Source organism: Oncorhynchus masou, chromosome 10, assembly GCF_036934945.1.
Source record: "Oncorhynchus masou masou isolate Uvic2021 chromosome 10, UVic_Omas_1.1, whole genome shotgun sequence".
Classification (NCBI taxonomy): domain Eukaryota; kingdom Metazoa; phylum Chordata; class Actinopteri; order Salmoniformes; family Salmonidae; genus Oncorhynchus; species Oncorhynchus masou.
The window spans coordinates 15,636,698-15,662,387 of record NC_088221.1 but is presented as its reverse complement, the minus strand read 5'-3'; the positions used below and the strand labels follow the sequence as shown (position 1 = coordinate 15,662,387).

The following is a 25,690-nucleotide window of genomic DNA, read 5'->3' as shown; positions in this document are numbered from 1 at the left end:
CTGCACACAGAGATAAAGGTAACTGGGGGTTTCACATGGTAACTGGAGATCGGTGATAACAACAGCAAGCTGTGTGTGTTTTTTTTCGGGTCTAATAAAGAGATTTGATTTCTGAGTCTTTTTCTTGTGTCTACCACACAACACAGTGCTTGAGTGATTAGGTTTCAGCCGCAAGAGAAAGGAACGTTGTTCCGAATAGCTGGAAGTATTCCATGGCAACAGGAAAGTCGGTCCAGAAAAAGTGCCAGGGAAGAAGCCAAGCAAAACCACTTCAGTGCTGCAGAGTCCAACTGAAGCCTGGGAATCATCAGTGTGTTCCCTCCGTTCCACAGTTAGCTTTTCTATTACGTTTTCTCCACCTAATTACTGTAAACCCCCAAAACCAAGCCTTTTTCATCTTTTAATGACATTTTCTGTCTGCTTTCATTTTTATTGATTTGTTTGGATTTGAACTGGTTATTAAATCCCCAAACTGATCTGCCTGGTTGTTCATGTAAATACGGACGTTTGTAGAGCACATTCTCAACCTTTTTTTTTATATGTGTGTGTGCGTGTGTGTGTCAGATAAACCAAGGACTGATGTGCTTTGACTGAACTGTTTTCATTTGAAATACCAGAGAACATTTGTACGCCCTGTATTATTTGGCAGATCCACTCTAATCTGAATCCTTCATGAGATGGCCTTGCCTTTTGAGGAGGAGAGGATAGTGTTCAGCTAAAACTAAATTATACCCAGAGACACGGTCGAAAGCTAGCTCTACCTCTGATAAGATGACGAGGAGAATAGAGCTGGGCTTCTAGGAGAGGGATGAGGCTTCATAAATGGCATTCTTCCATTCACCACAAAATTGCAGTAGTGTGTACACACCCTTTTTAGTTTCCAATCTGTTTACACTAGGAATGTTCACGTGAGAAACCCATAGTAGTCTACACAGAGACGGTGGGTGTCGGAGACGACCGACCGCCTGGCCTGCCTGGATCCTCAAGTCCAGACACGCTCCTGGGATCCGGACCTCGGGGCTGTGGAAATGTGTACTGGATTACACCGTGCAGCCTTCTCACTACGACTCCAGCCAAGCTTCCAAACGAAACCCGGTTCTAATCCTACAGCCTTGCTCTAACTCCCACTCTGCCAGCCCCGAGCAGACGGCAACCTCCTGTTTCTCTCTGAGGACGGCGTGCTTTAATCTCCCGGACCATACGTCCTCACCGCTCGCGACATCTGGGGAGCACTCGAGAGATCACAACGGCCATGAACCGCCATGGAGAGAGAGAGAGGATAAGTCTTTCCCAGTTAGACGTCTAACTTCCCAAACCATGGACGGTCAGTTGATGCCAGGCTTTACGTCTATCTTCTGGAGAATAACTGAGCCAGTTTTTGTTTGTCTCTGGTATTCTCTACTCGATTTAAAGTGCTCTGACTGGAACAGTGGGCCCCTCTTTTCTGAGCCCTTCGTTGAGTTGTAATGACATGGTGAGGTCATTGGGTAGGGTCCAGACACTGTGGATGCATGAGGTAACAACTGCTCTGTCCATGTATGGGGAGCACTGTTTCAGTGAGCTCACACTTGAAGCTGACCCCATGCCTTAGAAATGAGGGAGAACAGAATCCACACTAGACTGAGTTCATTCCTTTGGCTTTGACAGTTGTAGTCTCGTCAGCATTCCTTTTTCTTTTTAAACCCAAACAAATCTGCAGTTTCCCGGAGTTCTTGACACAGGATGTCTGAAAAAATAATCCAAGCCCGAAGAGCTCCATCCCTGTGATCAGTAGAGCTTACTGTGTTACTGGTGATGTCCCAGAGCAGACCTGTGCTCATCTGTAAAAAGCAGCTTTGAATTCCCATCTGGCTGCACTGCTTGCTCTGGCTCTGACTCTCTGGCTGGATATCACATTGTGACTGAGGAAGAGACTTCATGCCATAAAGGCCTTGTAGCCCACAGCCCAGGCTGCTTTAGATGGGTCGGACACATACACTACATGACCAAAAGTATGTGGACACCTGCTCATTGAACATCTCATTACAAAATCATGTACATTAATATGGAGTTGGTCCTCCCCCCTTTTTGCTGCTATAACAGCCGCCATACTTCTGGGAAGGCTTTTCACTAGATGTTGGAACAATGCTGTGGGGACTTTCTTCCATTCAGCCACGAGCATTAGTGAGGTCACGCACTGATTTTGGGCGATTTTGGCCTGGCTCGCAGTCGGCGTTCCAATTCATCCCAAAGGTGTTTGATGGGGTTGAGGTCAGGACTCTGTGCAGGCCAGTCAAGTTCTTCCACACTGATCTCACAAACCATTTCTGTATGGACCTCGCTTTGTGCACGGGGGCATTGTCATGCTGAAACAGGAAAAGACCTTCCCCAAACTGTTGCCACAATGTTGGAAGTACAGAATTGTCTGAAAGGTAATTGTATGCTGTACCATTAAATATCCCTTCACTGGAACTAAGGGGCCTAGCCCGAACCATGAAAGGCAGCCCCAGATCCTCCTCCACCAAACTTTACAGTTGGCACTATGCATTCGGGCAGGTAGGGGTTTCCTGACATCCGCCAAACCCAGATTCCCAAAATACTTACATTTTAATATAGAATATTCCAGTACATACTATATACTATAATTCTGGAGTAAACTGTAGTATACTGTAGAATACTATACTACACACTCTAGTATCCATCGATCATGTGTAGTACTTACTATAGAATGTTGTAGTATATTGTAGAATACTATGGCATATACTATAGTATTATCCGGCGAGAAAAAACACTAGCAAATACTACAGGAAGGTCTGCAAAACATGACACTTTTTTAAAACTGTAGTAAATACTAGAGTATTTAATTTGCATATAGCCTGCCCATTTCCCTCCCCATATCCCATTTGTGCCATAAGTAAGAAACCTACATGCCTAGTATAGACCATATTTTGTTCAGTACAAGTTATAGAGCAGAATCTCTGAACTTTCTGTTCAGACCCCAGTCCTACCTACCGACCGACCGACCGACCTACAGTTTATGGAAACTTTGCTATTTTAGTGTTTCTCCGGGAGGTTTCACTTCTATGTCAAAGACAATGCAACAAAAACACTATAGTAAATACTACAGTAATATCAGCAGAAACACTGCAGTATACTACAATCTGCAAAAACACTACACTGATTACTATAGTTTGTATATATATACTACATTTTTCTTTTACTACAATATTTATACTATGGTTAACTGTAAATACTACAGTAAAGTCTACAAAAACTCTACAGTAAATACTTTAGTATTTATACCATAGTATGCTATGTTTGATTTAATCATAGAAATGGCCAACCTGCAATGAAACCTGGCAGAGAGCAGAAGATTGGGGACTGAATACAGGCTTTCTGTCCGCTGTTCATGTTATCTCTTCATTTTAGTACTGAGGATTACCACCTGTTTCCACAGAGCATTGCTCTTTGCCACATCTATTCCTCTTTTCCTCCCAGCTGTGGCCTACTTTCTCGTGGGGCGTTCTTTGCCTGCCATACTGTGTGTGCAACTAGGGTCCTAACAAGAAATCGGCCACATCGTCGGTGAACTGAGACTGAACCAGCCTGCTATGTTATGTCTGCTCAAATCATAGGTTCTTTAAACCTTAATGAAATCCCCGGGACAGTGCGTCTTTGTGCATACGGGCATTTGTATGCGTCAGCGCGTCTGTTTGCTGTAAACTGGTGAGACACTGAGCTACCTCACTGTCTGAAAAATAACAGAGACAGAAGCTTCTTTCACTGGCAATACAAAGGGTGAACAACTGTTGATGGTACTGGGAGCACTGTTTTGTTTTTATTGATAACTAATGAAGAAGGGTTAGAGTTTCAGACCTCAAGGCCTAGTCTGCTTCATATTTATTGAAACTCATAACCACAGTAGAGACTGATAAATACAATAGTTTTAAGCAGAACAGGCCTATTTTAGAGAATATCACTCGTTTTATGAGTACAGACAGACAGAAAATGTGTCTGGCCCTTATTACAGAGAAACTTTCATGAAGTAAATAAAAAGTAATTGTAAACCAAATGTTTTTGGCTTAGTTAGAATGAAAAGCCATTTCTGGTCTTCATTTTAAGTTTGTTGCAGATGTCATATACTTTTAGTAGTAAATCTAGCCTATTTTGCCCCGAACGGTTCAATTCTACCATTGAAATTGTGATGTAGAGGCACCTACGTCATCTCAAGGGAGGGGTTCGACATGAAATACACTCTCTTCTAGATGTGCTGGGTGGTACCACCTCAAGGCTTACTATAAAAGCTGGTGACAGCACGACTTATTTGGTAATGGTCTTGGTAAGTGAAGTGTGCCAATATATTTAGCATGACGCTTCCTTGACTAGACAACTGACGTTACACACAATTCAAAAGGCAGTAGGGCACATTGCCGCATAGACCACATTGAAATGTTTTTGCTTACCGTTTCTTACAGTGCATTCTGGGAAGTATTCAGATCTTTTCCCTTTTTCCACATTTTGTTACTTTACAGCCGTATTCTAAAATGGACTAAATGTAACTTTTTTTCCCCTCGTCAATCTACACACAATAGTCCACAATGACAAAGCGAAAATGTATTAAAAATCAAATATAGACAAACCTTATTTACACAAGTATTCAGACCCTTTGCTATGAGAATCGTCACTGAGATCCGGTGCATCCTGTTTCCATTGATCATCCTTGAGATGTTTTTATAACTTGATTGGAGTCCAGCTGTGGTAAATTCAGTTGATTGGACATGATTTGGAAAGGTACACACCTGTCTATATAACATCCCACAGTTGACAGTGCATGTCAGAGCAAAAAAAACAAACAATGAGGTTGAAGGAATTGGCCTCCATCATTCTTAAATGGAAGAAGTTTGGAACCACCAAGACTCTTCCTAGAGCTGGCCACCCGGCCAAACTGAGCAATCGGGGAGAAAGGCCTTTGTCAGGGAGGTGACCAAGAACCCGATGGTCACTTTGACAGAGCTCCAGAGTTCCTCTGTGGAGATGGGAGAACCATCCAGAAGGACAACCATCTCTGCAGCACTCTACCAATCAGGACTTATGGTAGAGTGGCCAGATGGAAGCCACTCCACAGTAAAATGACAGCCCGCTTGGAGTTTGCCAAAAGTCACCTAAAGACTCTCTCAGACCATGAGAAATAATATTCTCTGGTCCGATGAAACCAAGATTGAACTATTTGGCCTGATTGCCAAGTGTAACATCTGGACGAAACCTGCCACCGTCCCTACGGTGCTTCATGGTGGTGGCAGGATCATGCTGTGGGGATGTTTTTAAGCAACAGGAACGGGGAGACTAGTCAGGATCGAGGCAAAGATGAACGGAGCAAAGTACAGAGATCCTTGATGAAAACCTTCTCCAGAGTGCTCAGGACCTCCGACTGGGGCAAAGGTTCACCTTCCAGCAGGACAACGACCCTAATCACACAGCCAAGACAACGCAGGAGTGGGACAAGTCTCTGAATGTCCTTGAGTGGCCTAGCCAGAGCTCGGGCTTGAACCCGATCGAACATCTTCAGAGAGACCTGAAAATTGCTGTGCAGCGACGCTCCCCATCCAACCTGACAGAGCTTGAGAGAGCAGAGATGAATGGGAGGAACTCCCCAAATACAGGTGTGCCAAGCTTGTAGTGTCATGCCCAAGAAGACTCGAGGCTGAAACCTCTGACAAAGGTGCTTCAACAAAGTACTGAGTAAAGGGTCTGAATACTTATGTAAATGTGATATTTCAGTTAATAATATGATTTTCTTTGCAAAATAGTTCAATGGTTGTAAGTTCTAATCCCACATGGGCAGATGTTTTTTTTAAATAATTGTTTTTATCCTTTATATACAGTATTCATCCCGTGCCCACATGCGTCTAATTCTGAAAAGCGAAAGCATACCTGTGATGGGGGTCGCCCTGGTAGTAGTTCTAGGGTTTTATACAGTACCCAAGACCATTCTGTGCGTGTATTTGACCATTGGGGAAAAAGAGCTACTGCGTAAATACTGCAATGAGGGTTGGATCGAATTGCGCCACTAATCTTAATATACAAGGTGACGATTGCACTTTTCTTCCTAGTTGTAAGACCTCTTGTGCTTGCTTCCACACTGCAGGTCTTCAGCACCTACTCTAACGAGGAATACGACCGGCGCAACGATGAGGTGGACCCCGTGGCGGCGTCGGCTGAGTACGAGCTGGAGAAGAGGGTGGAGAAGATGGACGTGTTCCCCGTGGAAATTGAAAAGGGTCCGTGTTCTCGTCTGCATTTCATCTTTCCTTTATTAACCCAAGTGTCTCTGAGTACCATTTGAGATTTTCTTTTTTACAAGGCAAAAGAGCAGCATCCTCATCACAGTTGTCCAGAGAATGCAGTCCCATCCATTCTAACTCCCCATCCTTGTTTTGTCCCACAGGAGATAACGGCTTGGGCATCAGTATCATAGGGATGGGAGTGGGAGCTGACCAGGGCCTGGAGAAACTGGGAATCTTTGTGAAGACCATAACAGAGCGGGGAGCGGCTGAACGGGATGGCAGGTGATGCCAAACCCCCTGGGGGAACGCGTTGCACTCTACCGTGCTTAACAGAGGCATTCACATTTGAACCATGTTTTAACCTTGGCAGTTCAAATGCGTTGTACCGTAGACACCTGGAACTGTCTCTGGATGCATTACAGAGCCATCTCGATGGTCCACAACACTGTGGGGATGTGAAAGGGTACAAATGCTTCATTTCCCCAATGGTCTTCAGACACCATTTCTAAGCAACTGGCTGTATTTATAACCCTGTAAGGCAGCGAAAGAAAATAGCTCCCTCCGCTTCCCAGGGAATCTGGCCTTCTGTTGCGCTGCCAGCTGGAAGAATTTGTTGGCTGAAAAAAGAAAAGGGGAAGGAGTTATTACTACGACGTGGTTCCAGTGCACCCCTTGTCGATGACACGCCCTCTTTCCGGCATCTACGCCATGCCTGACCATGACGTGTTGTCCTTTCCCCTAGGATCCAGGTGAATGACCAGATAGTGGAGGTGGATGGGATCAGTCTGGTGGGAGTGACTCAGCTGTTTGCTGCTACAGTCCTGAAGAACACGAAAGGAACGGTCAGGTGAGCTCAGTCCAGCTTCAGTAGTACATTTTTGAAATAAGTCCTTGTGATCCTAGGTGAGAGCAGCCTCGCCCCCCCCCGCCCCCCTTGTGTTCTGAGATTAAACGTGTGGCCGTCCGGTAGCCTACCAGTAAATGACCTCATAGCTATCGTTTTACAGTTTTTCGGGTATGACTGGAGGAAAATAAATATCCTTGAGAGATGTTGAAAGGGGAAATGGATTTGTTTTTATTATTGTATACTGAGTGTGCCTCAAGCCTACACAAAGAGAGCAGGCCCACATAGGGCGCAGGTGAATGATTCACCGTAGGCAAACGACACGCTCACACTCTAGGAAAAGTTCAATAAACAGGTTTAATCCGTTTTTCCTGACATTTACACTGACCCTTATCAGCATGAGTCAGCTATTATGATTGGAACTAAACTGGTATGCCAAGGCTTTAGAGCAAAGGGAATGTCATCGACCAGCCAGGCATCTGCTGGTACTACCCCTCTTTACGCTGACCCACCACGCTCTCACACAAACAGCTTTCTGATTGGCCGGGAGAAGCCGGGGACACAGAGCGAGGTGGCGCGTCTGATCAGCGAGACTCTGGAGCAGGAGAAGAGCCAGCAGGAGCAGCAGCACCGGGACGACCTCTACGAACAGTCCACCGAGGAGGTGAGTCACCCGGGCGGCCTCACCCAACCCTGGCCCTGTGGTTAGCCCAGTCCAGTCGCCACTCCAGCCGGGAAGGTAGCAGTGAATAAGCATGGTGTGTTGTCACCCTGGGGCTGTGTGGGGGGGTCTGGCTGCTGGAGCCTGGTGGAATTGTGCAATGTTTGCTTTTCAAAAGCACAAGCAACCACAAGCCTTTATTTATAGAGGAACTGAGCACAGAGAGGTAGGGCTCCTGGAAAAGCAAGTAAAAGCTTAAGCCTATTGAATCTCTTAAAAGGTGATAAAACATGTCCCGTTGTGGAACATATTTCATACGTGTGCATCTACTTCAATACTGGCCTACTCATGTACAAGGAGCTATGTGGTTGGTGGTGGGTGACAAAATGGGCAGATATTTAATTATTTCTGTGTAGGTATGCAAGTCAATGAGCTGTGTGGGGATTTATGCAGTGTTTTTCCCTGTGTTGCCTCATGTTTGGGGTTGGTTGTGGGATGGAACATGTTGACGCAGAGATGAGTTTCCTTCTGACACAGGGCTCCCGCCTGGCTCTCCTGCAGGATGTTACGGTAACACCGGGATATGATGTAGTGATTACCCATACCTCCCCGCTGGGCGCCGAGCCCGCAGGGCGCCACGTGGGCGTGGCTAGGTGACCGGCCGTGTGATGTGGTTGTGGTTGGTTATGTTTCAGGAGGAGCACTACGAGGAGGAAGACGGCGAGGAGGAAGATATGCTAAGGTCTAGTTTCTCTGGCGGAAGGACTGTGGAGGTGTTGGACCCACCAGAGACAGAGGCCATGTTCATGCCCTTCAACATGGACTCCACGCAGATGGGCTTAAAAGTCCAGGAGGTATTTCACCTGATAGAATTACCACCGCTTTATATTATGGCGGATGTGTAATTGCTTGTGTGAAATGTGCTTGTTTTTGTTACTGAAATGGCTTCTCTCTTTACCCGAGCTCCAACTGAAACACAGCGTAGGAACAGCGGCAATAAACCAACTGAAGGAAAAGGTATGTACATCTGGAGGACAAGCTACTGTTTCATAAACATGAGTACATATGGGTCAATGCATGGAGCGCAATCTGTCGCCCCGGCCGGTGACCAACCCGTACTTGTCATCTTGTCTGTCATCTGACTGACCGTAATGATTTTTGAATATGTTGATTGTACTAGTAGATGAGAAGCCCTTAGATTTAGGTACTAAAAAAATACATTTCACTCTTCCTCTACAGTTAAGGGCGTCGGAGGAGGACAAAGCATCCAGGGAGATGAGAGTGGCTGAGTTGGAGCAGAAGATTGAGAGCAGCAATGAGAAAATGTTGAATCTGGAAGGGTACTGGCTAGAAGCCCAGGCTCTGTGTAAAACTGTCAACGAGCACCTGTCTGAGAGCCAGAGCCAGTACGAGACGCTGGACAAGAAATACAACAAGGCCAAGAAACTTCTCAAAGACTACCAGCAGAAGTGAGTTGAGTTCACTTGGGGTCAAGTTCTTTAGAAGAGCGTTATTTTGAAGTCTCGACTTGTGTTGACCTGTGCTTCCCTCATTCTGAACAAGCTGAAGGCATTCTTCCACTTCCTCTATGCTGAGTCATGTTGTGTAAAAAGTACAGTACAGTGCATTTGGAAAGTATTCAGATCCCTTGACATTTTCTACATTTTATCACGTTACAGCCTTATTCTCAAATGGATTAAATTGTTTTCTCCCCTCATCAATCTACACACAATACCCCGTAATGACAAAGCAAAAACAGGTTTGTAGACATTTTTGGAAAAAATAAAATAAGATATCACATGTACATAAGTATTCAGACCCTTTACTCAGTACTTTGTTGAAGCACATTTGGCAGTGATTACAGCCTCGAGTCTTCTTGGGTATGACGCTACAAGCTTGGCGCACCTGTATTTGGGGAGTTTCTCCCATTCTTCTCTGCAGATCCTCTCAAGCTCTGTCACGTTGGATGGAGAGCGTTGCTGCACAGCTATTTTCAGGTCTCTCCAGAGATGTTTCGATTGGGTTCAATCGAATGCACTGTATGTCCACACGTCAGTGGAATGATTTTGAAGTCTAATGGTCTGATTCCTTTCCAGGGAGATTGACTTTGTGAAGAAGGAGGAGGAGCTGAAGAAAGTTCTAGATGAGAAGGATCGATGGTACAAGGAGCAGCTTGAAAGCCTGCAGGACAGGGTGAGAGGAACATATGATTATTTATTTTATTGTTTATTTCACCGTTATTTAACCAGGTAGGCTAGTTGAGAACAAGTTCTCATTTACAAATTATGAGAAAGAGACTGGAATATTCTAACAGATGTTGTGGAGAGGGTTCAGACCTTGTGGAGAAGGAGAGAGGGTTCAGACCTCGTGGAGAAGGAGAGAGGGTTCAGACCTCGTGGAGAAGGAGAGAGGGTTCAGACCTCGTGGAGAAGGAGAGAGGGTTCAGACCTCGTGGAGAAGGAGAGAGGGTTCAGACCTCGTGGAGAAGGAGAGAGGGTTCAGACCTCGTGGAGAAGGAGAGAGGGTTCAGACCTCGTGGAGAAGGAGAGAGGGTTCAGACCTCGTGGAGAAGGAGAGAGGGTTCAGACCTCGTGGAGAAGGAGAGAGGGTTCAGACCTCGTGGAGAAGGAGAGAGGGTTCAGACCTCGTGGAGAAGGAGAGAGGGTTCCGACCTCGTGGATAAGGAGAGAGGGTTCAGACCTCGTGGAGAAGGAGAGAGGGTTCCGACCTCGTGGAGAAGGAGAGAGGGTTCCGACCTCGTGGAGAAGGAGAGAGGGTTCCGACCTCGTGGAGAAGGAGAGAGGGTTCCGACCTCGTGGAGAAGGAGAGAGGGTTCCGACCTCGTGGAGAAGGAGAGAGGGTTCCGACCTCGTGGAGAAGGAGAGAGGGTTCCGACCTCGTGGAGAAGGAGAGAGGGTTCCGACCTCGTGGAGAAGGAGAGAGGGTTCAGACCTCGTGGAGAAGGAGAGAGGGTTCAGACCTCGTGGAGAAGGAGAGAGGGTTCAGACCTCGTGGAGAAGGAGAGAGGGTTCAGACCTCGTGGAGACAGAGAGGGTTGATGGTCCGTTCTGTGGTTCTCTCCTCAGATAGCAGTCCTGGAGGGCAGCAGTCCATCTGCTGACCACGTGGAGACCCAGTCAGGTCAGGACTTTGCCGAGGAAAGACGATGGAGCAGCCAGGGGAGTGAAGGCCCCGTCACCAACACACAGTCTGTGGACTCTCTACTGTTAGGTAAGTAGGAGTCTAGGAGCCATACTCCATTTACCACTAAAAGAGGGCGAGTGTGTGGATACGTCTCAAATGACACCCTTGTTAACTATACACTGAGTGCACAAAACATTAGGAACATGACAGGATGACCAGGTGAAATTCAGGGGAAAGCTATGATCCCTTATAGATGTCACCAACTTGACACCAACTGTGGGAAGCATTGGAGTCAACATGGGCCAGCATCCCTGTGGAACGCTTTCGACACCTCGTGGAGTCCATGCAACGACGAATTGAGGTAGTTCTGAGGGCAAAAGGGGGTACAACTCAATATTACATGTGTTCCTAATGTTTTGTACACTCAGTGAACCAGTGGGCCCTGACCAGAAGTAGCTCACTAAATAGGGAATAGGGAAGCAGCGTGTGTACCTCGTGTGGTAGTGATCGAGATAAAAAGTGAAAGTGTCACTTATCGCAGTATTATTTTGGGATCGTGAGCCAACATGTTTTCACCACTTTTATTTCCCCGACTGATTGAAACTCGTCTTCTCCTGCTCTCGTCTCTCTGCAGCAGAATCATAGTCAGCAATATGGTTGGCACATCAAATCGCAATTAAAATCGCAGTATTGAATCGTATCAGCAGTAACGCGATATCGTATCATGAGGTCCCTGATAATTCCCAGGCCTTACTGTCTACTGTGCCGGGCTGTGTTTTTGTCCCTCCCCCACAGATACAGACTGGAGCGAGCTGGTCCCTGAGACTGACCGCTTGGACACCAGTGCACACAAGGCCAAGGGCTTACTGGCCCCAAGGAGGAATCGTCCGTCTCGCAACAAACTGAAGGAGAACCTTGGCGCGTCCCCTTGCCAGTCGCAGGTCAGCTCAGAATGTTCTCTCGTTCATTTTGGGAAGTAATATCAGGGTGAATAGTACGAGCTAATTCAAAGACACATCCTTCCTCATCTCCTTCTGTTGACTGCGTGTTCAATACCAATGCTCACATGGGTCAGTCCCGTCACGGAGACACTGTTTTGTCTCTTTAGTCAACGCTGCTGACGGTGTCTTTCCCTCCAGGAGAACAAGGAAGAGGAGGAGGATGCAGAGGAGGACTATGCCAGGAGGAGGAGGTCCTTCCAGGAGAGCCTGTCCCTGCCGGTGCCAATCTGTTACCCTGGGAACGGCCAGAAGGACGAGATCCCCGAGGCTGGGGAGAGACTCAGGAGCAAGTTGGAGCTCTCCAGCAGCTCCTCCCTGCCCCCGTCCCAGAGAAACAGCGCCGAGAGTGGGAGCAGTCCTTCTCTGTCGCCGCCTAAAGATACCGCTTTGCTCTCGCCACACTCCCCCTCGGGGCTCCTGCGCAATGTGAAGAAACGGGAGTCCAGGGGGAAGGGCAAGGAGCTCAAAGGTACTGTCCCATATCCAGAGATCAGTCTGCTGACCACAGCATTCTCCGCACGCTGTACATTTACAAAACAAGATGTTGCTACTATCGCCACTGACTGTCACCATATTGATGTGTCTCTTACTGGCTCTCTGCTTGCAGCAGTTGATGTAATTATGTTATTTTGAAAATGTGACTCTGTTACAGATGAGACAAATGAGAGTTCTTCAGCAGGAAAACCCAAAAAGACGATTTTTGGGTAAGTGCCTGAGAGAGTGATTTTTGTTTTCAATTTGTCAGTCCTGTGTTATCTAAAGCTTTTGAAAACCAACAGTGGCCTTCGGAAGTCTGGTGGCAAAGGGAAGAAACATGACAAGGAGGCGATGCGAGCATCTCTGGACAGCAGGTATGTCTTGTCACTATGCCTACCGTGTCACCACATCCTGGCTGTCATCACCGTACACTCACAGCTCTGCTATCAGAGGACCTTAGTGCTATTGAAGAGACGATATGTCATTTGGAGACTTAAGCTTATTTTCTTTATTTTTCCTAATGCCCAGGGGTTCTGCTGAGCTCCTGGAGGAACCTGGAGGGAACCTGTCCCCCTCTGAGTCCATGACCTCTATTCCCACCTGTATGCCCTTCTCCTGGTTTGGGGACAGAGACCGAGACAAGGAGCCTTCGTCCTCCAGCAGCAGCCTACCATACGCAGCCACTGAGACCAGCAGCGAGCAGAGCCAGGACCGCAAAAACAAGGTAAGCACGCCGCACGCGCCCCTCAGTTGACCCCGTACAAAAGACGGAAAAGAAAAAGCCCTCGTAATCTAGACACAGATGTTTAGTCATTTCAGGATCGCCAGTAACAAACAGAAGCAGAAGACATTTGCATTGAGGAGAGATTGTATGAAGCCATTTTAATTAGTATGCCAAATCCCACCGGGACTCAAAATGACATTTCATTAGCTACTACTAAAGCCATGTATTTAAAGAGTTGGCCCAGTAAGGGTTTCTGCGTTATGATGCATTTGCATGACACCTCAACATTCTATGGCAGCCATGTTAGCCAGCCATTAACATTACATGGGGGATGATTAAACAACGCTATGCAACTGAGTATTCAAAATTCTAAAAGTTGGCCTAACTCTCGAAATAAATGGCTCTGGCTACTATAAAGTGAAATGAAATGCCTTCACTGTGTCACTGAACTGAACCCTCATTTCTGGACCAATTCATGCCAGTAATAAGTCAGTGATTCTTTGATCAGTAGTCCACAGTTCAAGGTTTCTGCTCTGCATGGAAATAAATAGAGAGATGTGCGGCCGGGCCGGCGTCGTGTTTCCCAACGAGGGATGACGACGTTGCAGTTCAAAAGTAGTTCCCTTTATAGGGTGCTTTTTGAGACGCTGATTCGTTATTAATCAGAAAGAGAGAGAGAGGAGGATTCACTGGCATTTCAATGGCTGAGCAACCACAGAATGATCCCCATGTTTAAATGCATCTACTCAAACAGGCCTGACTAATTCACAACCAGGCTGCCTGGGGTGTAGATGGAGGCCAACAGCACCAGGGCTATGGGGAGATGGTGGGCAGTGTGTGGGGAGTGTTGGCCACAAACAGGGTCTCCCCTGGTTCTGCTGGCTGGGATTCTACTTCTCGGAGTCTGTGCCCCATGGTCCTGTGCCAGCCAGAGCAGTGTGATCCACAGTGTAAAGTAGGGAGAACGACCTGACAAGCTCGCTCACTAACAGTCCTTCTTTTAAAACAGACAAATCTCTCCTGGTCCTCTTTGTTCAGTCGCTCGTTAGATTTGGTACAGTATGATTTCCTTTTTATCCCCCCCCAATCTTAGAGGAGCTGGTAGACTAGAACTAACCCTTCATCTAGTGTTGTGATTGTTCATTTCGCCTCTAGATCATACTAATTATACCCCCAAATTGATTTGTGTCGTCGTAGTGGACTTGGGTTTGTGGTAGTGTGTCGAGCATTCTAAATCTAACCTTTCACACTCATATCACACACGGTTTGATGATTAGAATGAAGTGTCGTAGTAGAAGTAGTTTGTTTGTCTTAGGAATCAAGCGATCCTTCACAAGCTTGCAAGCGCACCACTTTCTCTTCAGAAAATGCACTGTTCAAGTTCTCAACCTAATGTTCCATGTTTTACCGGTACTACTGTGGATCCCCCTTCCTCCCTGGAGCTTTTACTCCCCAGAGTAAAGGACTGTTGTTTACCCACCCATGTGTTTGTCTAGTTAATGCGTTCCTCCTTGTTTCCACTTGTTCCAGAGTTTGTCAGTCTTAGACGATTCAAACCCTGGCAGCCCCAGTTCAGACATCGCAGGCTTAGTTGCAGAGCCCAATCTGCCTGGGCGCTCACATACTTTAGTCTTCTCGTCCAGTGAGGTGAGTGCTCTCTCTCTCTCTCTCTCTCTTTGTTCCACGTCCACAAAAGCCTGTGTGGGATGGTGCTGCTCAGATGTCTCTGCATGCTCTTTGCCCCCGTGTGGCTGTGACGATGGAATTGTGAATGGCCGCCGGAGAGTGAAGTTGCATGTGTGTGATGAAGTTGTCTGTGTGGTGTTAAAACACGTTTCTGTCTTTAGCTTCGGGTCCTTGATATGCAAGTCAGCTTGCCGAACTAGCAGAAGAGGCTCCTTGGTTAGACCGTAGAATGATCTGTGCTGCTCCTGTGTCTGTTTAGTGGAAAGGAACATCCCTTTGTATGTGGTGTTCGGATTGTGTGTATGGCTGTGTTTTGTGTGTATGGATTGTGTGTATGGTGTATGGCTGTGTTTTGTGTGTATGGTGTATGGATTGTGTGTATGGCTGTGTATTGTGTGTATGGTGTATGGATTGTGTGTATGGTGTATGGCTGTGTTTTGTGTGTATGGTGTATGGCTGTGTTTTGTGTGTATGGTGTATGGATTGTGTGCATGGCTGTGTTTTGTGTGTATGGTGTATGGATTGTGTGTATGGCTGTGTTTTGTGTGTATGGTGTATGGCTGTGTTTTGTGTGTATGGCTGTGTTTTGTGTGTATGGTGTATGGATTGTGTGTATGGCTGTGTATTGTGTGTATGGTGTATGGATTGTGTGTATGGCTGTGTTTTGTGTGTATGGTGTATGGATTGTGTGTATGGCTGTGTATTGTGTGTATGGTGTATGGATTGTGTGTATGGCGTATGGATTGTGTGTATGGTGTATGGCTGTGTTTTGTGTGTATGGTGTATGGATTGTGTGTATGGCTGTGTTTTGTGTGTATGGCGTATGGATTGTGTATATGGTGTACGGCTGTGTTTTGTGTGTATGGCTGTGTTTTGTGTGTATGGTGTATGGATTGTGTGTATGGTGTATGGCTGTGTTTTGTGTGTATGGATTGTGTGTATGGTGTATGGCTGTGTTTTGTGTGTATGGTGTATGGATTGTGTGTATGGCTGTGTATTGTGTGTATGGTGTATGGATTGTGTGTATGGTGTATGGCTGTGTTTTGTGTGTATGGTGTATGGCTGTGTTTTGTGTGTATGGTGTATGGATTGTGTGCATGGCTGTGTTTTGTGTGTATGGTGTATGGATTGTGTGTATGGCTGTGTTTTGTGTGTATGGTGTATGGCTGTGTTTTGTGTGTATGGCTGTGTTTTGTGTGTATGGTGTATGGATTGTGTGTATGGCTGTGTATTGTGTGTATGGTGTATGGATTGTGTGTATGGCTGTGTTTTGTGTGTATGGTGTATGGCTGTGTTTTGTGTGTATGGTGTATGGATTGTGTGTATGGCTGTGTATTGTGTGTATGGTGTATGGATTGTGTGTATGGCGTATGGATTGTGTGTATGGTGTATGGCTGTGTTTTGTGTGTATGGTGTATGGTGTATGGATTGTGTGTATGGCTGTGTTTTGTGTGTATGGCGTATGGATTGTGTATATGGTGTACGGCTGTGTTTTGTGTGTACGGCTGTGTTTTGTGTGTATGGCTGTGTTTTGTGTGTATGGTGTATGGATTGTGTGTATGGTGTATGGCTGTGTTTTGTGTGTATGGTGTATGGCTGTGTTTTGTGTGTATGGTGTATGGATGGTGTGTATGACTGACTTTTGTGGCTGTATGGCTTATCTTGTAGGTGTTTCAGTCAATAAGTGATTTTTATTTATACTCAGATAAACGTTAAGACCAAAGCCCTGCCTACTATACTCAAACAAGCCAGGTAGAACAAAACAAACATGCTCCGTCTGCATGTCGTGGCCGCTTCCACTTAACAGCGCTGTGACAAACTGAATTGAGCAGTGCGCACACAGCTTCTTTAAAAATAATAATAATAATAATGGGATTTGTCACTTTGCACCGTCCCATGATATTTTGATATTGTGCTTTTATGTATTGTCATGGACCTGACATTGATTCGCTATTTAATACATTATTGCTACTGTTTTTTTGTTTGTTTTCTTGGGATGGCATGTGTTTCTTGGTGTTCCGTAGACCCTGGATGACGAGCCAGTGCCCACAGGGAAGGAGTACCAATGGCAGAACCGCCCCGTCTCCGAGTGGACCAATCAGCAAATCTGTCACTGGTTGATGGGCATGAACATGGACCAATACACGCCTGAGTTCACTGCCAAGGGTGTGGATGGACATCAGCTCATGCACCTGGACAGTGACAAGTTGAAGGTGAGAGGGCATCACAAGCAACAAGGCCAAAGAAAATGTAAAGGTAGACTCAGCGATAGGACTAAGATGTACAAAGCATAGTGGGTCAATTTCTGCGACAACTAAGAGCGCTGAAGCGTGAGGCTTCACTTCTCCAGTGTTTTAGTGCCCCGGCTACCACGCTGTGGACGGCGCGGGAACCGTTGCACATGCGCAGATACTGTGCGAGAGCGAAGTCTTGCATCTTGCATCATCTCAATATCAGTCAGGTTTCTAATCTTTGACTGCCACCTAATGGCCAAACATAAACAGGGTGAATTGCACAATGATTTACACTAACACGGAGCATAAGGACAATTACACATAAGAAACAAGAGGAAATTTGTCGAATGTTTATATGCATTTCAGAAAGTAGTGTCCTAGAATGTGACCCGTGATGTTTTTCCCCTCAGGCCCTGGGTGTGTCCAGCCAGAGTGACCGGGCCACCATCAAGAAGAAGCTGAAGGACATGAGAAAGGCCCAGGACAAGCTGGAGAAACAGAGGGAGAAAAGGGAGAAGGAGGCACGACGCAGTGGGAGGCTGCCTCCCAACACTGACTCTGTCTGCTGAGCTGCCCTAGAGGTGACCCACTCTCTGTCGTAACATAACCCTATGTCCCTCGGGCGAGGCAGGACATTCAACGACCCCCTGTATCTGTTCTGTTTCACCTATAGGCCTACGTAAGTGCCATCCACTTCACAGTAGTTATTAAGAGAGCACAAGCACAGTCACACACAGTACTGAGACTATAATGGCCAGTAATGATAATGCTAGCTTAACAGTGTTGATTTAATGTGCCAATTGGAAGAATCATCTGAAAATAGCCCTATTTGTCACTGGGTTATTCACAAGAACACACAAGCCTGTTCTGCTTTTTAATCAAATCAAACACACTGACGGTCCTGTTTCCAGCGGTATCTGTATCACGTCATCATTGTGATAGATTCGGGGAAACGGGGATTTCTGAAAGTGATACTGTAATATTGACAAGTGTTGGTGGGGATATGACCAAGAACAAAACCCAACATGTTTTCTTTTACCACTATAAAGCTACAAAGTACTTTTATCCATTTTTAAGTTTCCAGATATGTAGTTGCAGCATTTGTGCACATTTACCCATACAACAATTGGAATGAATTCAGTACGGCTTTGTGTTTTTTTTAGATTGTATTTTTGCTAGCATAACTTTCCTGTAACCATGTACAGATCTTTTCTTGCAGGAACTTTGTACAGTTATTGAGATAAAAGCACTATATTGTCTTTTAAGCTTCAAAGCGTGAGCAAGTGTATACTTTTTTTTTATTAACTGCATAACTTTTTCAAATAATTAAGGTTCATAATTTTATATATACTTTTTCTACTAAGTAGAATAGCCACTAGGATGAGAGAATTGTTTTGCTAAATGAAAGGAATCAAGTAATGACAACGAACAATGCTGCTGATCCCCTCCCCAACTGTGCCTGTTTCGAGAATGGAGGATGTTCTACTCTGTGGTCTTATTGTACCGAATAGGTTTACGTGTACGTGTATGGTACCAAGACATGCAATATTATTGTACACTGCATGCACTGCTTGCTGACAGGGTGTGGGGTCCATGGAAGGGTGTGCGCCTGTGACATTAAATCCATTGAATGGTTGGCTGTGTCTGTTGGGTGCATGTTGAGCTTGTCCATACCCAAGCATTTTTTTCCAATGTACATTTTAAATTCAAGAATGATTCGTTTATATTTTGGATGTAAAAACACTAGTTTAATTCCCTCCACTTGTTCTAATACAAAGAGCTAGATCTTATTATTCTATTCTTGGTACATATTGTAAAAGCAACATAAAATAAACAAATTCTCACACCAGATTCTGTTGTGGGTGTATTTTGTGCTTTACTAGGAGGTCTAATGGTTTTTGCATTCAAGAGATGACAGACTGCTAAGTTCAACAAATGGACACTTTAATAGTCAACAGAATACAAACACTATATATACAAAAGTATGTGGACATCTTCAAATTAGTGGATTCAGCTATTTCAGCCACACCTGTTGCTGACAAGTGTATAAAATCGAGCACACAGCCATGCAATCTCCATAAACAAACATTGGCAGTAGAATGGCTTTACTGAAGAGCTCAGGGTCTTACAACGTGGCACCGTCATGGGATGTCACTTTCCAACAAGTCAGTTTGTCAAATTCCTGCCCTGGTCAACTGGATATGTCTAGGAGCAACAACGGCTCAGCCGAAGTGGTAGATCATACAAGCTCACAGAACGGGACTGCCCGAGAAAAATTGTCCATCCTCAGTCTAATCTTGGTTTGGCGGATGCCAGGAGAATGCTTTGCCTGCCCCAATGCAGTGCCAAGTGTAAAGTTTGGTGGAGGAATAATGGTTTGGAGCTGTTTTTCATAGTTTGTGCTCGGCCCCTTAGTTCCAGTGAAGGGAAATCTTAACTCTACAGCATACACTGACATTCTGTGCTTCCAACAGTTTGGAGAAGGCCCTTCCCTGTTTCAGCATGACAATGCCCCCATGCACAAAGCGAGGTCCATACAGAAATGGTTTGTCAAGGAAGAACTTGACTGGCCTGCACAGAGCACCAACCTCAACCCCATTGAATACCTTTGGGATGAATTGGAACGCTGACTGCGGGCCAGGCCTAATCCCCCAACATCAGTGCCCAACCTCACTAATGCTTTTGTGACTGAATTTAAGCAAGTGCCTGCAGCAATGTACCAACATCTAGTGGAAAGCCTTCCCAGAAGAGTGGAGGCTATTAAAGCACCAAAGGGGTGACCCACTCCATATTAAATGCACATGATTTTGGAATGAGATGTTTGACGAGCAGGTGTGGGGGGGAGTAGGTGGAGTAGGTGTAGGTGAACAGCCTCTCAATCTTCCTCAGGGGAACCCCTCCTCCACGATCGCTCACCTGGAAGAGTAAATGACACCGATCAGAAAGAGAGACACTGATTAGCCTCCTTTGTGGTGTCTTTAGCCATATAAGAGTGGTTAAATGAGAAGCAGCACTGCAGAGTAGTTGTACCTTGACTGTCAGGTCTTCACTCCCCAGGGCCACCTGGGCATGTACAGAAGGTTAGTCCATGGAATCTTCATACAAATCCATGGTGGCTCTCATGGCATTCTGAAGAGATCAAATCCACATTTTAAAGTTAAAAAAAAAATCACAGAACTTGAAAACTTAAGCTCAAAAGTAATGAACTGTAAAGTGAAAAAAATAAAGGCATACCTTGAAAAGTTAAAATACCATGTGGTAAAGGGGATGGGATGGCACAACAGTTATGGGTTTTCCATCATCTTTTACTGTAGAGACAATTGGAAACTAAGTGATACAACAATTTCTGAAAATATAAGTAAAGGTAGTCTATAATATTATCACCATTCCACCAAGTTTTTAAATACGCTTAAGTCGGCAATTAAATTTACCATTGAATTCTTCCAGTACCAACTCCGGAGTGTTCATGTAATACCGATCAAAAAGGTTTCTTGCATTTCATATGCATCTGGGGGAAAGGCAAAGTAGTCTGGTTAGGAAAGTAATGCTGAATGTACAATTCCAATAAACGTGCAGCATTTACTCCGGACTACCTCAGTAACTGTGCAGTGGGGCTCAATACTGCCAATCTGTTTAGGGTGCGCTGGGTTTACCCTCACTTTCCCACCAAAGAGCCGGGCTAGAATAGAAGACATGCAAAACCGTTACCACTGACATTTAACAGTTGTTTATAACAAGTTTGATAGCTCTTGCTTTCATAATTTCTTAATTTATTTCATTCTGGTCTCAGGTTGAAGATTGAAGTTTCTTGAAGTTGAAGTTTTTTTGTTGCCTGAAACAAAAAAGATCCCTGGCTGCACAAACTAGTCTCGGAGCATTGAATATTAATCTGTACGTACATCTGAAACACTCCCTTTAGTAAGATCTGTCAAGTTTTGTATGGTATGTATTCATTTGTGGTTGTCCATCACCCATTTAGTTTGATATGTTACGAATTATCAAAATGTATGAATGTTTTAAGAATTCTAGCTAGCTGGCTAACGTTAGCTGGGTTAGGGAAAGGGTTAGCTAACATGCTAAGTAGCGAAAAAGTAGCAAGTAGTTAAAGAATTGCTAAAGTCATCTGTGATGAGATTGGAACACGCAACCTTTGGGTTGCTAGACATTCGCGTTATATGCCCACCCTACTTTCGTTTTGGCCTTAAGCAACCATCTATCTTATGTACCTGTACCAAACGTAACATATCTTACTAATTTGAGTGTCCAGAATTTACATTTACTATGTTAAGTGTAGTGTGTGAGACCACCAGAGCTGCCAGAAACAGGTTCCACTTACACCGAACAAAAATATAAACGCCACATGTAAAGTGTTGGTCACGTTTCATGAGCTGAAATAAAATATCCCATAAATGTTTCATACGCTCAAAAAGCTTATCTCAAAAATGTTGTGCTCACATTTGTTTACATCCCTGTTAGTGAGCGTTTCTCCTTCGCTGAAATTATCCTTCCACCTGACAGGTGTGGTATATCAAGAAGCTGATTAAACAGCGTGATCGGCCACTTTAAAATGTGCAGTTTTGTCACGCAACACAATACCACAGATGTCTCATATTGAGAGAGCGTGCAATTGGAAAACCGACTGCAGAAATGTCCACCAGAGCTGTTGCCAGAGTATTTGATGTTCATTCCTCTACCAAAAGCTGCCTTCAATGCCGTTTTAGAGACTTTGGCAGTACGTCCAACCCGGGCCTCACAACCACAGACCACTTCTAACCACGCCAGCCCATATATACAAAAGTATGTGGACACACCTTCAAATTAGTGCATTTGGCTATTTCAGCCAAAATCGAGCACACAGCCATGCAATCTCCATAAACAAACATCAGTAGAATGGCCTTACTGAAGAGCTCAGTGACGTTCAATGTGGCACAGTCATAGGATGCCTTTCCAACATGTCAGTTTGTCAAATGTATGCCCTGCTAGAGCTACCCCGGTGAACTGTAAGTGCTGTTTAGGACCAACAACAGCTCAGCAAACGAAGTGGTAGGCCACACAAGATCACTGAACGAGACCGCCAAGTGCTGAAACAAATAGCGCACAAAAATTGTCTGTCCTTGGTTGTAACACACACTACCGAGTTCCAAACTGTCACTGGAAGCAACATCAGCACAAAAACAAATTTATTCGGGAGCATCATGAAATGAGTTTCCATGGCAGAGAAGCCGCACACAAGCCTGAGATCACTATGCGCAATGCCAAGCGTGGGCTGGAATGGTATAAAGCTCGCCGCCATTGGACCCAGGAGCAGTGGAAAACACGTTCTCTGGAGTGATGAATTATGCTTCACCATCTAGCAGTCTGACAGACTAATCTTGGTTTGGCGGATGCCAGCAGAATGCTACATACCTGAATGCATAGTGCCAATGGTAATGTTTGTTTGAAGAGGAATAATGTTCTGAGGCTGTTTTTCATGGTTCGGGCTAGGCCCCTTAGTTCCAGTGAAGGGAAATCTTAACGCTACAGCATACAGCATACATTCTCGATGATTCTGTGCCTCCAACTTTGTGGCAACAGTTTGGTGAAGGCCCTTTCCTGTTTCAGCATGACAGTGCCCCCGTGCACAAAGCGAGGTCCATACAGAACTGGTTTGTCAAGATCGGTGTGGGAGAACTTGACTGATCTGCACAGTGCCCTGACCTCAACCCCATTGAACACCTTTGGCATGAATTGGAACCCTGACTGCAAGCCAGGCCTAATAGCCCAACATCAGTGCCCAACCTCACTAATGCTCTTGTGGCTGAATGGAAGCAAGTTCCCGCAGCAATGTTGCAACATTAGTGGAAAGCCTTCCCAGGAGAATGGAGGCTATTATAGCAACAACAGGGGGACCAACTCCATATTAAAGCCTATGATTTTGGAATGAGATGTTCGAGGAGCAGGTGTCCACATACTTTTGGTCATGTAGTGTAAATACAACCATGCAAAAGTCATAACTGGCAATTCTGTACTGACGATATGTATTAGTTAAACAGGTAAACAATGATACCAACTGGCGACAGACAAGTTCCTTACTTCTTCCACTTCCCTGCTCCATTTTTGTGGTATCGCTGCAACCCGTTGGTTATAATTTTGGATAGAGCAGACATTTCCATATATTTTTGTTAATTGAATGTGTGACTTAACTCCACCAGTCCTATTTATGATATAATTTACAAAGATCTTTATCTCTAATTTTATCATCAATTAGTATATTTGAGTTTAACCATAATATTTGTTCTGTCTTTTCTGGTGGATTAAATTGAAATTGCAACCAGCTTTATATGACTTGTTTTAAAAATAGTGATATTTTGGAGACAATTTCATTTTCCAATAATCTAAAGTGAGCGGTTGTAATCTGAATAAAGGGGAAAAGGACATTCTTGAACACGGGATGAGCCATTGTTACTAATCTGCTTTAAGTACAGCTTTTCTATTTTCTCATCATCAGCATCCTTCTCCTTGAACTCCATAATGTCTTGAAGACTTTGCATGTACCTAAAAAAAAAAAAAGATCTCATACATTGGTGATGTTATTGATAGACCTGTTGGAACATGCGTAACAGAAGATGGGGGTTTAGCTTAGTGGAATCAGCCTGAATGCTGCATTCACCATTCTGTTTTACTGAAGTGAAATAGAACGGTAAACGCAGCGATCGGGCTGGTTCCCCCCAGGCTAGATGGGAGTGAGCTAGGCCTAAAATAAGAGTACTCACCAACTCTGTACCAACCGGGCTGATGGAGTCTCTAGCAGATGATCTGGTAACAACTTGATCTCCTTCGTTATGTTTGCCAACCTCACAGGTAGCTCCTGTCTCAGGAATGTCAACAATGTTCTCTCGCATGCATTTTCACCAGACCCTGAATGGGAAACAGAACAAACATGACTGATAGGTTAGTTAGATGAAAGATATGAAACAGGTACCAGAGCTATATAAAATAGTACCAGTCAAAAGTTTGGACACACCTACTCATTCAAGGGTTTTTTGTTATTTTTACTATTTTCTACATTGTAGAATAATAGTGAAGACATCAAAACTATGAAATAACACAAATGGAATCAAAGTGTTATTTTCTATTCTTCAAAGTAGCCAAAGCTGATGACAGCTTTGCACATTCTTGGCATTATCTATATCGGCTTTTTTAATAATTTATTTTATTTAATCTTTATTTACAGTGAGGGATAAAAGTATTTCATCCCCTGCTAATTTTGTACGATTGCCCACTGACAAAGAAATTATCAGTCTATAATTTTAATGGTAGGTTTATTTGAACAGTGAGAGACAGAATAACAACAACAAAAAAACAGAAAAACGCATGGCAAAAATGTTATAAATTTATTTGCATTTTAATGAGGGAAATCAGTATTTGACCCCCTCTCAATCAGAAAGATTTCTGGCTCCCAGGTGTCTTTTATACAAGTAACAAGCTGAGATTGACAACAGTTGGTGCAATTATTCGCAAGTGGAAGAAACACAAAAGAACTGTCAATCTCCCTCAGCCTGGGGCTCCATGCAATATCTCCCCTTGTGGAGTTGCAATGATCATGAGAACGGTGAGGAATCAGCCCAGAACTACACGGGAGCATCTTGTCAATGATCTCAAGGCAGCTGGGACCATAGTCACCAAGAAAACAATTGGTAAAACACTACGCCGTGAAGGACTGAAATCCTGCAGCGCCCGCAAGGTCCCCCTGCTCAAGAAAGCACAAATACATGCCCTTCTGAAGTTTTCCAATGAACATCTGAATGATTCAGTGATTCAGAGGGCAACTGGGTGAAAGTGTTGTGGTCAGATGAGACCAAAATGGAGCTCTTTGGCATCAACTCAACTCGCTGTGTTTGGAGGAGGGGGAATGCTGCCTATCACCCCAAGAAACATCCATCAAACATGGAGGTGGAAACATTATGCTTTGGGAGTGTTTTTCTGCTAAGGGGACAGGGCAATTTCACCACATCAAAGGGACGATGGACGGGGCCATGTACCGTCAAATCTTGGGTGAGAACCTCCTTCCCTCAGCCAGGGCATTGAAAATGGGTCGTGGATGGGATTCCAGCATGACAATGACCCAAAACACACAGTTAAGGCAACAAATGAGTGGCTCAAGAAGAAGCACATTAACATCTCCAGACCTTAATGCCATAGAACATCTGTGGAGGAAGTTGAAGGTTTGATTTGCCAAACATCAGCCTCGAAACCTTAATGACTTGGAGAAGATCTGCAAAGAGGAGTGGGACAAAATCCCTCCTGAGATGTGTGCAAACCTGGTGACCAACTACAAGAAACATCTGACCTCTGTGATTGTCAATAAGGGTTTTGCCACCAAGTACTAAGTCATGTTTTACAGAGCGGTCAAATACTTATTTCCCTCATTAAAATACAAATCAATTTATAACATTTTTGCCATGTGTTTTTTTCTGTCTCACTGTTCAAATAAACCTACCATTAAAATTATAGACTGATAATTTCTTTGTCAGTGGGAAAACGTACAAAATCAGCAGGGGATCAAATACTTTTTCCCCTCACTGTAACTAGGCAAGTCGGTTAATGAACAAAATCTTATTCACAATGACGGCTTACCCCGGCCAAACCCTAGCCAGGATGACGCTGGGCCAATTGT

The 25,690-nt window shown here is 44.7% G+C and overlaps 1 protein-coding gene across 3 annotated transcripts in view; it reads left to right on the top strand.

Moving 5' to 3' along the window:
* Window positions 1-18,885, top strand: part of LOC135547224 (neurabin-1-like) — a 36,821-nt gene extending 17,936 nt beyond the window's left edge. The window contains exons 3-20 of one of the 3 annotated variants that reach the window (XM_064976017.1): window positions 6,125-6,257; window positions 6,425-6,545; window positions 7,006-7,110; window positions 7,639-7,771; window positions 8,464-8,622; window positions 8,732-8,785; window positions 9,008-9,237; window positions 9,865-9,961; window positions 10,855-10,999; window positions 11,708-11,853; window positions 12,052-12,382; window positions 12,566-12,617; window positions 12,693-12,764; window positions 12,919-13,114; window positions 14,124-14,168; window positions 14,645-14,761; window positions 16,825-17,013; window positions 17,445-18,885. In XM_064976017.1, coding sequence (XP_064832089.1) covers window positions 6,125-6,257; window positions 6,425-6,545; window positions 7,006-7,110; window positions 7,639-7,771; window positions 8,464-8,622; window positions 8,732-8,785; window positions 9,008-9,237; window positions 9,865-9,961; window positions 10,855-10,999; window positions 11,708-11,853; window positions 12,052-12,382; window positions 12,566-12,617; window positions 12,693-12,764; window positions 12,919-13,114; window positions 14,124-14,168; window positions 14,645-14,761; window positions 16,825-17,013; window positions 17,445-17,603 — 2,484 coding nt within the window. In that variant the 3' untranslated portion in view covers window positions 17,604-18,885. The remainder of the gene's footprint in view (window positions 1-6,124; window positions 6,258-6,424; window positions 6,546-7,005; window positions 7,111-7,638; window positions 7,772-8,463; window positions 8,623-8,731; window positions 8,786-9,007; window positions 9,238-9,864; window positions 9,962-10,854; window positions 11,000-11,707; window positions 11,854-12,051; window positions 12,383-12,565; window positions 12,618-12,692; window positions 12,765-12,918; window positions 13,115-14,123; window positions 14,169-14,644; window positions 14,762-16,824; window positions 17,014-17,444) is intronic. The other 2 variants (XM_064976018.1, XM_064976019.1) reach the window with 2 other exon arrangements.
* Window positions 18,886-25,690: the final 6,805 nt, after the last annotated feature.